Consider the following 12101-nt stretch of genomic DNA (forward strand, 5'->3'; position numbering starts at 1 on the left):
GGCTACAACTAAACCCCTCTAAAATGTCTTGAGATCATGGGATGAATATAAACCTAATCCCAGGGTATGAATATAAACCCAGTGGTGAGGTATGGGCTTGTTGCATGGCTGTGTTAAGGGGTTGGGGCTTGCTTATTGCAAGACAGAAATATCAGTTTGCTTGAGGCAGCAGTGCCAAAACAAATGGGACCTTCAACCTCTAGTACAAATCTCTGGCTTGACCCCATCCCCCAGTCTAGAACAAATCTCTGACTTGATCCCATCCCCCAGTCTAGTCAGAAGTTTTGGGAGTAGAGCTTTGGAATATCAACAGGCATTAAAGCAGCCCTAACAAAAAATACGAGTAACACTGCTTAGTATAGTAAATACCCATCGAGTGTGATCTTAAATATATACAAGCGAAATAAAAAATGTCTAGAAAACAATTCTTCTGTACGCTGCACCTTCCTTCTTCAAGCCTATACTTTATTTGAAAATGATTATTTAGCACAGCGCCGCCATTTTTACTTCTAGCATAGCAACCTCAACTGGAGTCATCATGGCAACTTGTATGTTAAAACGGTCCAGCACAGAATTTAATTATGTGTGCTGTACGTTGGTGCGTTGCTGCTCCGCATTCGACTAACTTTTCGCCTAACGTTAGTTTAGTACTAGTTACTAGCGCTTGTTAGGACTTTGTCTTCCTCTTTTAGCTCGGTTGTTTGAATGGATGAGCAGTGACAAGGATAATGAAAACTTAATAAACCATGTGATGGTTTGAAATATGGCCCAGGAAAAACGTAGGGAAAGTAGGGTAGTGAGGTCGGCCAAGTCCGAGACTGCCGAAATGGTCGAAACACATAACGTTGAGAATGGAAATTTATCAGTTCCGCGACACAACGATATGTCTTTTTCACCAACTGATGTCTTCTCGTGAGTCACTTAAAAGCTACAAATTATTGCAAGCCTAAATATGGACAAACTACACATATTAATAATATTCTAGATTATGTAAACTTTAATCAGTAACATATTGAAGTGCTGGAGTTTTCTTGTACAAGCTACGGCTTCCAAGCCCTTCCACCATTTTCTCTCCGTATTTACTACTTTACAAGATTAATTTTTACCATGGTCACATTGGTAGTGACCATATGGTTAAACAGAAGATAGCTCACCAACCTTAAACCTGATTACTGTACATGTAAGGCATACTATAAGGCTTAGGTCTAGCGATCTATTCTATTTCCAAGGGACTCATGGTATTCACTTGGGATAACATCGTCATGATCAACAGTTACAATCTCAATGTCGACGCACTGAGAGAGAGAGTGGATCACAATGTTTGCTTTTGGTGCCCAGACTCTATCTTGGGTGCCTTGTTAGTAAGTGTGATTTGCATTTGTCTTGGTGTGCTCAGGCACATTTTATAGGTAGACTGGAATAGAAAAGGCCTACCCTCGAATCCATATAGGCTACCCTATACTAGTAGTAAGTAGTATTGTGTGATCATAGAGGTGAACAAATTTAGAACCACAGAAATTGGGAGCCCTTAGTACTAGTGTATACTAAGTTAGGCCCCTCTACCTAGTAGAAATAGGCTAGGCTTCTGACTCATTAAACTACCTAGGGCCTAGGCCTAGACCTAAGTTATGCTATAGCTACACTCCTTTGGGTGTCTTTGATTTTGTTTAATCTGTAAGCAGTTGTACAGGTGGTCAGCCCTACAGTGAAGCCGGCATATAAAATACTTCACCTTTGGTAAGGTTAGAAAGCAAGGAAACCTGTGCCTAAGGTAAAGCTCATCAAACAGCAGAGATCGCTTCTCGGCCTTTTGGCTAAGATCATGTGTAGTATCTGTCCCCTTTCGAAGGGAATGGTGATGCACACCTGAGGATAATCACACAGTCACAGTCCCGATGCAAGGGGACTGGGGTTGAGAGCGGATCAGTCGTTTGGTAGTTTGGTTTTCGTGCCCAGGTTCTTTCCTGGGCGACTTTTCCTTAAAAAAAAGCAAAGAACCCTAGTAGGAATGCATTGTGACTTGCCTGCTTGTTCTTTAAAGGTTAACAGAAATTGTGCCTACTACTGTACAGTAACAATACAGTAGCAACAGTTCTTTATTCAGCCCATTGAACATGGTTGGTACTGCATATCCATCCCTTACCCAAACATTGTCTGTCTCTCAAACTTCTAAACTGTCTCTTCTTGCGCAAATCCTATTCATAATTAGTCAAAGGTTGCATCTCATTGAAATTTAAAAATGATTAGGTTTAACAATTTTGTCAAATTTTGTCTGTCCCTCATAGAAAAAGTTTCAGTCTCTCAGGGACATATGATGACCCACCCTTTACAATCTATATGTGATTAAGGTTTTGTTTATGGTTGTTAGTTGAGATGTAATCTTTCAGTTTCATAATTTTTCTAATGCAGTTAAGTAGGAAATTATATAAATTCCAAGTTTAAATGAAACATTACACACTGTGAAACAATTTTCAACATTGTTATTTGATGTTAGATCTTAAAGTATACTAATTCTTGAAAGGTTTATATTCTACAGTATTTAGTGTTAACTTTAAATAGTAACTATAAAAAGTAAGAACTATTATGTACTAGGATATTTTGGCAAAGATTTGAAGCACGCTCATCATTAAACTTCTAGAGATTTTTCCATCAGCAAATTTTATTGAATTACTATAAACAAGCAAAACATCAGTTTTAGAGTTCATTGGACTTTCAAGATTAAAATTTCATGATCAACATACAGTATACAGTCCTGGTTTGGAAACAGAAAAAGTAATTAGTCCAAAATTCAACTTAAGTTCTGGCACAGACAGGTATATCCTGTACAACATGCAATATGTCCTGACATAATGCATCCTAATACAAACACTGCTATGTTGATGTTTTCCTTTTTCCTACATATATAAGAGTTTATAAAGAAAAAGCAAAAAAGAATTGACATTCTCAGCAACAGTAAGCATTTCATCAAGATATTTGAATTCTTCCAATAAAGAACCTTCCAAAGTTAAAAACTTAATTATTTTACTACCAAAGTCTTAGTACTTTTGAAATTCTATTAAGAAATTGAAATTTAGACATCTTAGTCTCCATAAATCATAAGTTATGACATTTTTGATAAAATTTAATATTTTCTGATAAGTTTCAGATGCTTCCCAAGATATGATCAAAGATGTCTTCCTTGTTTCTTTCCCTCTGAAGGAAATGTGTTAAAAATATTTAAAGTAATATCAAATCAAAAAGTTCACTGTAGGATGAACAGAATTTGGAACCACTTGACTGACCAGATGGGAAGCAGATTTATACTATAGAGGCATACTTTAACAGTCCAATTGATGAATTTGTTATTTTGTTAAAATAATGTCAAAATATCAAATTGATCTCATCTGCTTAACTATAACAATTGCAAATTCAGCACTTTGTGAGCATGTAAAATAAATTACCAACTAATTAATATTGATAATGAAACTCAGAAGACATGTTGAATTTCCTGCCAATCACCAAAATTATTCTATTAATAATTGGTATTGAATCCATGTAATAATTTGGACGATGTTTATTGTTGTATTGCTCTCCATCCTTCTAATGTAGGCCTCTAGAGTCCCATATCTCACTGACTCTGGTTCTGAAGATAATTCTGATGATGATTAAATACAGCTGCCGTTTTCAAATTTTACAACCTCCGTCCTGGGTTACCTGCCTTCTTGCCTCAAAACACTTTATATGATTCTCAATAAACCAACATAATACTCAATCTATAATTTGTTGTGTTCTTTTTTCTCTTTTTATAGTTTCAAAGGAATAGTGGAAAATGAGACGGAATAGTGTATTTTCAAATCCACTATTCCGCTGGAATAGTGGTAAATATTCTTAAATTCGACCCCTGCTCAGTGTTCAGAGATATCATGAAGGCTATTTAAATTTCCAATGCTAATTGATCAATCTCTGTGTCTGAGTGACAGTAGTATTTAAGAACAGTTAACTAGCAGACAATAGTTGACAAGGAGACAAGTAGTTCACAAACTTGTAGACAAGTAGTTGACCTTGAGCATCACCTTTTGAATCTTCCAGACCCTCCATAGCTGACCAACAAAAGGTTGGCTTCTTTCGGCAGGACAAAGCCACACAGACAGAAGACTCAGAAATTGTGGAGCTGAAGGACATGACAAAGGTGCTGCAGATATTATTACAGGTGAGCATGACTTGATTTTGAGTTTAAAACTAAGTAAGAAGTCTTCCAATCTTTGGTACATTATGACATTCATGTAGACAGGTACATACATGTGTCAACTTACTTAAACAGTGAAGCAGTTTAACTTATAATATGTGTATTTTGCATTTGATAAACAAAATGCCACTGATTCCTAAAGCTTATGTTACTTACAGCATTGCAAATGTATTGCCTCAGGCTACAATATATGATTGAAGTGCATTTACTAACATAGCTTGTTCGAAGGTACTGCTGTAAAGCAGTGTGCATATGTGTTTGTTGTTTTGAAAAGTATCTTGAGACAATTGTATCACAGTATTAAATTTGCTTAAGATGTAAACTATCACAAACATTTGGATGGATTCTGATTAATACATTTTTTTGGTGAAATTTATATAAAGTTTTGGTGTAGTGCGATACTAGCAAAGTAAGTAACTGGTTGTTATTTAGATTATGATTTGACATATTGCTTATAAAGAAAGTTTTCGTCTTTTCAGGAATCCAAAGCTTTAAAACGGGAACTGGCTGTTGCTAGACAAGTGATTGTAGCAGAATATGAGAACAGATTGCAAGAAAAAGCAATTGATATGTACACAAGAATTAATGACAGACTGGAGCAGTTGGAGAATGCACACCAAGAGGTTAGTCAATATTTAAAGAAAGTCCATATTATACAAATTCAAAATATCCATGATGGAGGGGGAAGGGTGAGGGGAGGGTTAAAGCCTCTTTTATTGCTATCTTTAAGTGAAAATACTTTTAAGTACATAGCAAGTTTCAAAGCTCTCAAATGGTCTCAAAACTGGCCGTTTTCTCTATAACATATATACTAGATGACTTTTGATTTGGTAGTAAGTTGTGAAAATATTTCACAGGGTATCATGTAGAGCTTTCATTTTTCATTACCAATTATTAAACAAATGTTTGCAAGGTGGCAGAGCTGCTTTGCGAGCTGTGAAATTGACAACAGAAAGTGTCCTTTTATGCATACATCTATGTGTCTATATTTCATATAGCAAGACTGTTCTATCTGGATTTTGAAACATTTGGAATGAAAATTCTATACTGTTTAAAACCATGCCAGTGATCTAAATGGTTGATTCCCACGAGGGATTGCTACAAACAAGAGCTGAAAATCTCTGATCTTTTCTGGTTCTCATTTAATTCTTGGACACTTGCTATGTGGAATTTTGAGCAAATTATATGGCAAGGATTCACAAAGTCAACTGGCTTTCTGGTAAGGGTTGTCATGGTGACAAAAAAAAGGGACACGGACTGTGGTAAAGCAGTAGTTTGTAAGCATTTAGCTTCAATCTGGCAAGCAGTTAACATTTTGACATCTGAATGTAACTACTTGTTGTTTGGTTTCTAGAGAATAGCCGTTGTGAGGAGGAGCTACAGAACACAGTTGGCTGATGCAATTGCAAGGATAACCAATGAGTGGAAGGTATGTTCCTATTTCAGGATGATGGTATGATCCATTTTGAAATATTTCCATGTTGTTCTTCTCAGTCAGATCCAGTCACTTAAAGTGAGGGAGGGGTTGTGGGTGCGGGGGGTGGGCGGGGGTTTGGATGGAGTTAAAGTGGCTGTTTAATTTTTCCAAATAAAGGTATGAAGCATATCCTTCAAAGGACAGTGTCAACATTGAAAATCTTAAACTGTCTCAAGAAATTCGGAGTCTGTTGCAGGTTTGGGAAGAGGTTGAATGTGTCTCCAATATGGCTGATAAACCTCGGGCTCAATGTACAGGAAACAGAAGAAGTAATAAGTTTTAGAGAAAATATGATGCTTTTGTTTTCTGAAGTATGGTTTACTTTACATACATGGGGCTAGCAGTAATGTAACTTCTCTATTTCAGAAACATGCTAATTCCAAGATGAACATGGAGTTGAGAAAGGATGCCAGTCGAAGCGCAAAAGTTTCAGAAGATCATAAACAGTTACAACAGCAACTGAGTCAACAAGAGAACATCATACAGATGTTAAAAATGCAGCTAGAGCAGCAAGCACAGGTAAGCATCTCATAATCTATGCTACCAATCCATGTTACAGTATGGTTAGAGCAGCAAACAAAGCATCTCATAAACTATGCTCCAATCCATGTTATGATATGGTTAGAGCAGCAAACACAGGTAAGCATCTCATAATCAATGCTACCAATCCATATTACAGTATGGTTAGAGCAGCAAGCACAGGTAAGCATCTCATAATCTATGCTCCAATTCATATTACAGTATGGTTAGAGCAGAAAACACAGGTAAGCATCTCATAATCTATGCTACCAATCCATAATACAGTAGAGCAGCAAACACAGGTATGCATTTTATAATGTATACTGCCAATCCATATTACAGTATGGTTAGAGCATCAACCACAGGTAAGCATCTCATAATATATGCTCCAATTGATATTACAGTATGGTTAGAGCAGAAAACACAGGTAACATCTCATAATCTATGCTACCAATCCATATTACAGCATGGTTATAGCAGAAAACACAGGTAAGCATCTCATAATCTATGCTCCAATTCATATTACAGTATGGTTAGAGCAGAAAACACAGGTAAGCATCTCATAATCTATGCTACCAATCCATAATACAGTAGAGCAGCAAACACAGGTATGCATTTTATAATGTATACTGCCAATCCATATTACAGTATGGTTAGAGCATCAACCACAGGTAAGCATCTCATAATATATGCTCCAATTGATATTACAGTATGGTTAGAGCAGAAAACACAGGTAACATCTCATAATCTATGCTACCAACCCATATTACAGCATGGTTATAGCAGCAAGCACATGCAAGAATATATGCTCCAATCCTCTATTCCATTATTCTATGATTGGTGCAACACACACTGATAGCAATACATACCCCCATCTTGAATCTCAGTGTTCCCATCACATTGCGTTCATGCCGGGGTTCTCACTGGCTATTTCTGCCTGTTTCTGCTGTAGGAGGTGAGAAGTGAAGCATCAACGCCAAGTGCCGTTTATGAAGCGGAGCACCTGAGAGATGAGCTGGGTCAACTACAAAATAAAATAGACTCACTGGAGGAGTCCCTGGATGTCAAGGAGGAAACTCTGGAGGAATTCAGTAAGAATCTTTAAGCTCCATCATCAAAGGCAGCAATTATGTATTTCAATGGTGAAGGGGGGGGGGGGGGAGGGAGGGGTTGGGAGAGTGGTTAAGTAATCCTGTAGGACCTCATTGCAGTATTTGGTTACCTGGTAGGATTTTGCTATTATTGCTGGTCATCCACAAAGGCCTTTTAAAATGTCAATAAAGTCATGTCCAGTGACAACAGGATAATTGCTATTGATTTAAAATGTAGTTGTGGTATTTTGCAAGTTGGGCTGATTATTCTTTCAGTACTCTTGTGCATCTAGACACTTTATTATCAAGCTTCTAACATTGTACGCCTGTGTGTGTGTGTGTCTGTGATATCATTGGCTGTACTTTGTTAATCAGATAAAAACACATCTATAAATAATTCAAAATAATTCAATGCTTCAAAGTCTACAAATAGTCAATTCAATTACATATTCCATCATCAAGATACTCCTAAATATGTTTGAACATTCACAAATTCATCCTTACAGAAAATGATGTCGAAAGGTTAAACAGAGAACTGGAAAAGGAGAAAGTTCGTGTGAAGCAGGTAAGATCGTCTTTGAGGATTCTTTTGCTGGTCAAGTTGCCAAGATCTTTAAAAATAATTTGTTCAGAGGTTTTGTGTATTGATCATACATTACCCATCAACCCTCAAACCATCTCCCACTCCTGTAAAAGAAATATTCAACAAAACACTTCACCAAAGCATATACTTATCTGATTTACAGATTGCGAGAAAATGACATTTGGAGCTTACCACAAACCCACAAAATGTTAATCAGTATGAACATGGTTGTGATGTCGTGGATTCACTTTGTCTAGACTGCCCAAATTATTTCAAGGTACTCGATCACTGAGTCCTGTTTCCAAGACACCCTTCCTGACCATTTGATTACAGTGTATACAATATTTCTGTTTATTCACCTATGAAGATGAAGTGTTACTGAAATATATAGTATTGTGACTTATAATGGAGTATTAAGAGGGATTCCAGGGTTAATGTGCTCCATGGATACAAAGTGAATCCGTGGTATCACAACATTGTTCATTTAAAAACTTTTAGTGGTTGAGGTTTTTTTTCGAATATCGTTTCCTCTGGACCTGCAATTCCTATGAGTATATGTTTTGGTGAAGTGTTGTTTTGCATTTTGCAGGTTATCAAATATGAAAGAAACTAGTCTTTTAAGTAACATTACATTGGTTTGGGTTGCAACCCCTGCTGTTCCATGAATCTTTTAGGAGACATTTAAAAAAAAAAAAAAAAATTTTTGTCCCTGAACACTCTTATTATGTTGTCTTGCTTTACTTTGCATTGTCATGCATATTGAATGGAGTTGAGGTGTGAATATAATCTTTTGTATCTTTGTTATGTGTAGCTGGAAACTGAGATGGATGAACAGCAAGCCAGTGCTGCACAAGAAATGTCATCCCTGAGAAGAATTGTAAGTAGTAGTAGTGGTAGTGGTAGTAGTGGTTTTAGTAGTACTATAAGTAGTGGTAGTAGTAGTAGTTGTAGTATTAGTAGAAGTGGTAGTAGTATTAGTAGTAGTAGTGGTAGTAGAGGTAGTAGTAGTGGTAGTAGTGGTAATAGTAGTAGTAGCAGTAGTAGTAGTAGTATAGTTGTAGTAGTAGTGGTAGTGGTAGTAGTGGTGGTAGTGGTAGTGGTAGTAGTAGTAGTAGTAGGAGTAGGTGTAGTAGTATAGTTGTAGTAGTAGTAGTGGTAGTGGTAGTAGTGGTGGTAGTGGTAGTAGTAGAAGTAGTAGTAGGAGTAGGTGTAGTAGTATAGTTGTAGTAGTATTAGTTATAGTAGTAGTAGTAGAAGTAGTAGTGGTAGTGGTAGAAATAGTAGTAGTAGTAGTGGTAGTAGTAGTAGTTGTAGTAGTAGTGGTAGTAGTGGAAGTAGTGGTAGTAGTAGTAGTTGTAGCAGTAGTAGTAGTAGTATAGTTGTAGTAGTAGTAGTGGTAGTGGTAGTAGTGGTAGTAGTAGTAGTAGTTGTAGTAGTAGTGGTAGTAGTAGGAGTAGGTGTAGTAGTATAGTTGTAGTAGTAGTAGTGGTAGTGGTAGTAGTGGTAGTAGTAGTAGTAGTTGTAGTAGTAGTGGTAGTAGTGGTAGTAGTGGTAGTAGTGGTAGTAGTGGTAGTAGTGGTAGTAGTGGTAGTAGTAGTAGTAGTAGTAGCAGTAGTAGTAGTAGTATAGTTGTAGTAGTAGTAGTGGTAGTAGTGGTGGTAGTGGTAGTAGTAGTAGTAGTAGTAGTAGGAGTAGGTGTAGTAGTATAGTTGTAGTAGTAGTAGTGGTAGTGGTAGTAGTGGTGGTAGTGGTAGTAGTAGAAGTAGTAGTAGGAGTAGGTGTAGTAGTATAGTTGTAGTAGTATTAGTTATAGTAGTAGTAGTAGAAGTAGTAGTGGTAGTGGTAGAAATAGTAGTAGTAGTAGTAGTGGTAGTAGTAGTAGTAGTTGTAGTAGTAGTGGTAGTAGTTGTAGTAGTAGTAGTAGTAGCAGTAGTAGCGGTAGAAGTAGTAGTAGTAGTAGTGGTAGTGGTAGTGGTAGTGGTAGAAATAGTAGTAGGAGTAGTGGTAGTAGTAGTAGTGGTAGTGGTACAGAGCGTTATGGTCAAGTGGTTAAGGCAGTGGACGTGTGATCTAAGGATTGCAGGTTCGAGTCCTGGCCAGATCATTGTGTTGTGTCCTTGGGTAAGGCACTTTATCTCAATTACCTCTCTTCACCCAGGTGTATAAATAGGGACCTGTGAAATAAAACTGTCAGCTGGCCCTGTTTAGCTGCTGCCATGTGGAGGGATTGTCTCTATGTTTGATAGGTTATTGCTGAACCTGGTAATATTGTGATCTGCCTTGAGCACCATTATCATTGGATATATCTGCGCTCTATAAATCCTCAATATTATTATTAATAAGTAGTAGTGATGAAGATGGTGGTGAAGATGGTGGTGAAGGTGGTGGTGAAGGTGGTGGTGAGTTGTATATGGTGGCGATGTGTTTGATGGTTGTGGTGAAGCTGTTGTTGGTGGTGACTTTTGTTGAAGGAGGTGATGGTGGCAAAGATGTTAGTGGTGATGTTGATGGTGGTGGTGGTGTTAATGATGGTGGTGGTAGTGAAGACGATATTGATGGTGGTAACAGGTGTTACTATTACTTAATGTAGTGAATGGCATTGAGGGTTTCTTATAAAAATCACATAAAGATGTTGCTTGTTAGCTTAGCTGTTCAAGTTTTGGTCAGGATAATTTGTAATTTGAATTATTGTTTTGGTTTGGTTCTGGATAATACTAACGACACAAAATTGGCTGGGGGTGACAGATCTGTAAAAACTGATTGCATTCTTAAATTAATCTGTGAGTCAGTGATCTTTGAGTCAAAAAATCTAGTATCTTATAAATGGATAACTTGTTATCACATTCTGATGAATTATTTGGTATGTTTGGGAAAATTGCTTCAAGTTATTGATGAAATGTAAAAAGGATGTTTTTAAACAATCTTATAAAATCCACCGTAGGGAAACTAGGGTTCGCAACTACAGTTCACACAATTTGAAGTTCATTTGGAACCTTCAACCTCCATTCTCTCTCCCCTTCACATTCCCTTCTTCTTTGCCACCCACATTCCTTTCATCTTTGCTTCTCTGCCCCTCCAAAAATGGTCTCTGAAACTCATTTACCCTCACATAGGGCACAGCTACTCATATTTGGTGATTGCACAGTGATGTATTCTGCATGACTTGTTTCATATACCTGTTTTAATGAAGTTGTATTGCTCTCTATTTCACAGGCTGACAAACAAAGGATGCAAATGGAGAAAGATATTCAAGACAAGATGAAGAAGGCAAGAGAGGATGTAAGTGCTACTGTTCTCCCTTCCTCTCTGGCAATGAGAAATGGACAGTGATTATCAAGACAACAGACAAGTCATAGTACTTCACAAAGGTTTCAGAGAGTTTCCTTTGGGTAGTGCTCGCCATCCCTCCTCCACCACCCCTCTCCCTCCTACCTCAGTTATATTCAGACTTTCAGGAGTGTTAACTTAGACATATCTCTGTGGCCTTGTGGTCGTAACAGATGTCTGATGCACTTGAAAAAGTCTCTTACACTTCTTCCATACAAATATCCAGGTAGGCATACAACAGTGTTATAGCTGAGGTAGCTAGGCATATACAGGTACCCTATTAATAATAATCATAATAATAATAATAATCAGCAGTTATTTTTACAACGCTTAAGCGACCACAAATGTGGGAGAAACCCGCAATGGCTTATGGATTACAACTTACACGTCGGATGGCTTCCAATTCAACATTTTAACTCAAATTTGGAATCTTTTCAATTTAGAAAGTCATTTCAGATGGGAAAACTGTAGATTGCTCTTGGATGAACAACCCACCTTATTAGGCAGACTAGAGACAATGGCAAGCCTACATTATTATAATCATTGGCTGATAACTGTTTCGGCTATGTTGCACACCCTCTTAGATAAGATGAAATGCTATATGTACAAGTTATACAATGTAAAGTTAATTAAGCACAAGAACTACTTTGCAAAACCAGTTGGAACACAAAAAGAAAATGATGAGACCATCTAATTTGCATAACTTACTTGAAATGTGTTGGAATATGGTTAATATGTTATGTTGGTAAATGACACACAACCACCTGCCTTGAAGGACAACTGTACATGAGATACTAATAATATTGATACATGGTAGGATAAAATTTCGGATTTCTTGAATGCTTCTTGGAAGTCAAAAGTTGATGACAACATCAACAC

The 12101-nt window shown here is 37.2% G+C and overlaps 1 protein-coding gene and 1 pseudogene across 2 annotated transcripts in view; both read left to right on the forward strand.

The window, feature by feature from the left end:
* Positions 1 to 12101, forward strand: part of LOC139959050 (uncharacterized) — a 23879-nt gene continuing 11778 nt past the window's right edge. Inside the window, exons 1-9 of one of the 2 annotated variants that reach the window (XM_071956587.1) lie at positions 1 to 912; positions 4069 to 4189; positions 4705 to 4848; positions 5580 to 5654; positions 6069 to 6221; positions 7174 to 7312; positions 7819 to 7877; positions 8707 to 8772; positions 11109 to 11174. In XM_071956587.1, the coding sequence (XP_071812688.1) occupies positions 764 to 912; positions 4069 to 4189; positions 4705 to 4848; positions 5580 to 5654; positions 6069 to 6221; positions 7174 to 7312; positions 7819 to 7877; positions 8707 to 8772; positions 11109 to 11174 (972 nt within the window). In that variant the 5' untranslated portion in view covers positions 1 to 763. Of the gene's footprint in view, positions 913 to 1233; positions 1362 to 4068; positions 4190 to 4704; positions 4849 to 5579; positions 5655 to 6068; positions 6222 to 7173; positions 7313 to 7818; positions 7878 to 8706; positions 8773 to 11108; positions 11175 to 12101 lie in introns of those variants that run through there. The other variant, XM_071956588.1, reaches the window with a different exon arrangement.
* Positions 1795 to 2036, forward strand: LOC139959224 (U2 spliceosomal RNA; annotated as a pseudogene).

Source organism: Apostichopus japonicus, chromosome 18, assembly GCF_037975245.1.
Source record: "Apostichopus japonicus isolate 1M-3 chromosome 18, ASM3797524v1, whole genome shotgun sequence".
In the NCBI taxonomy this organism is placed as follows: domain Eukaryota; kingdom Metazoa; phylum Echinodermata; class Holothuroidea; order Aspidochirotida; family Stichopodidae; genus Apostichopus; species Apostichopus japonicus.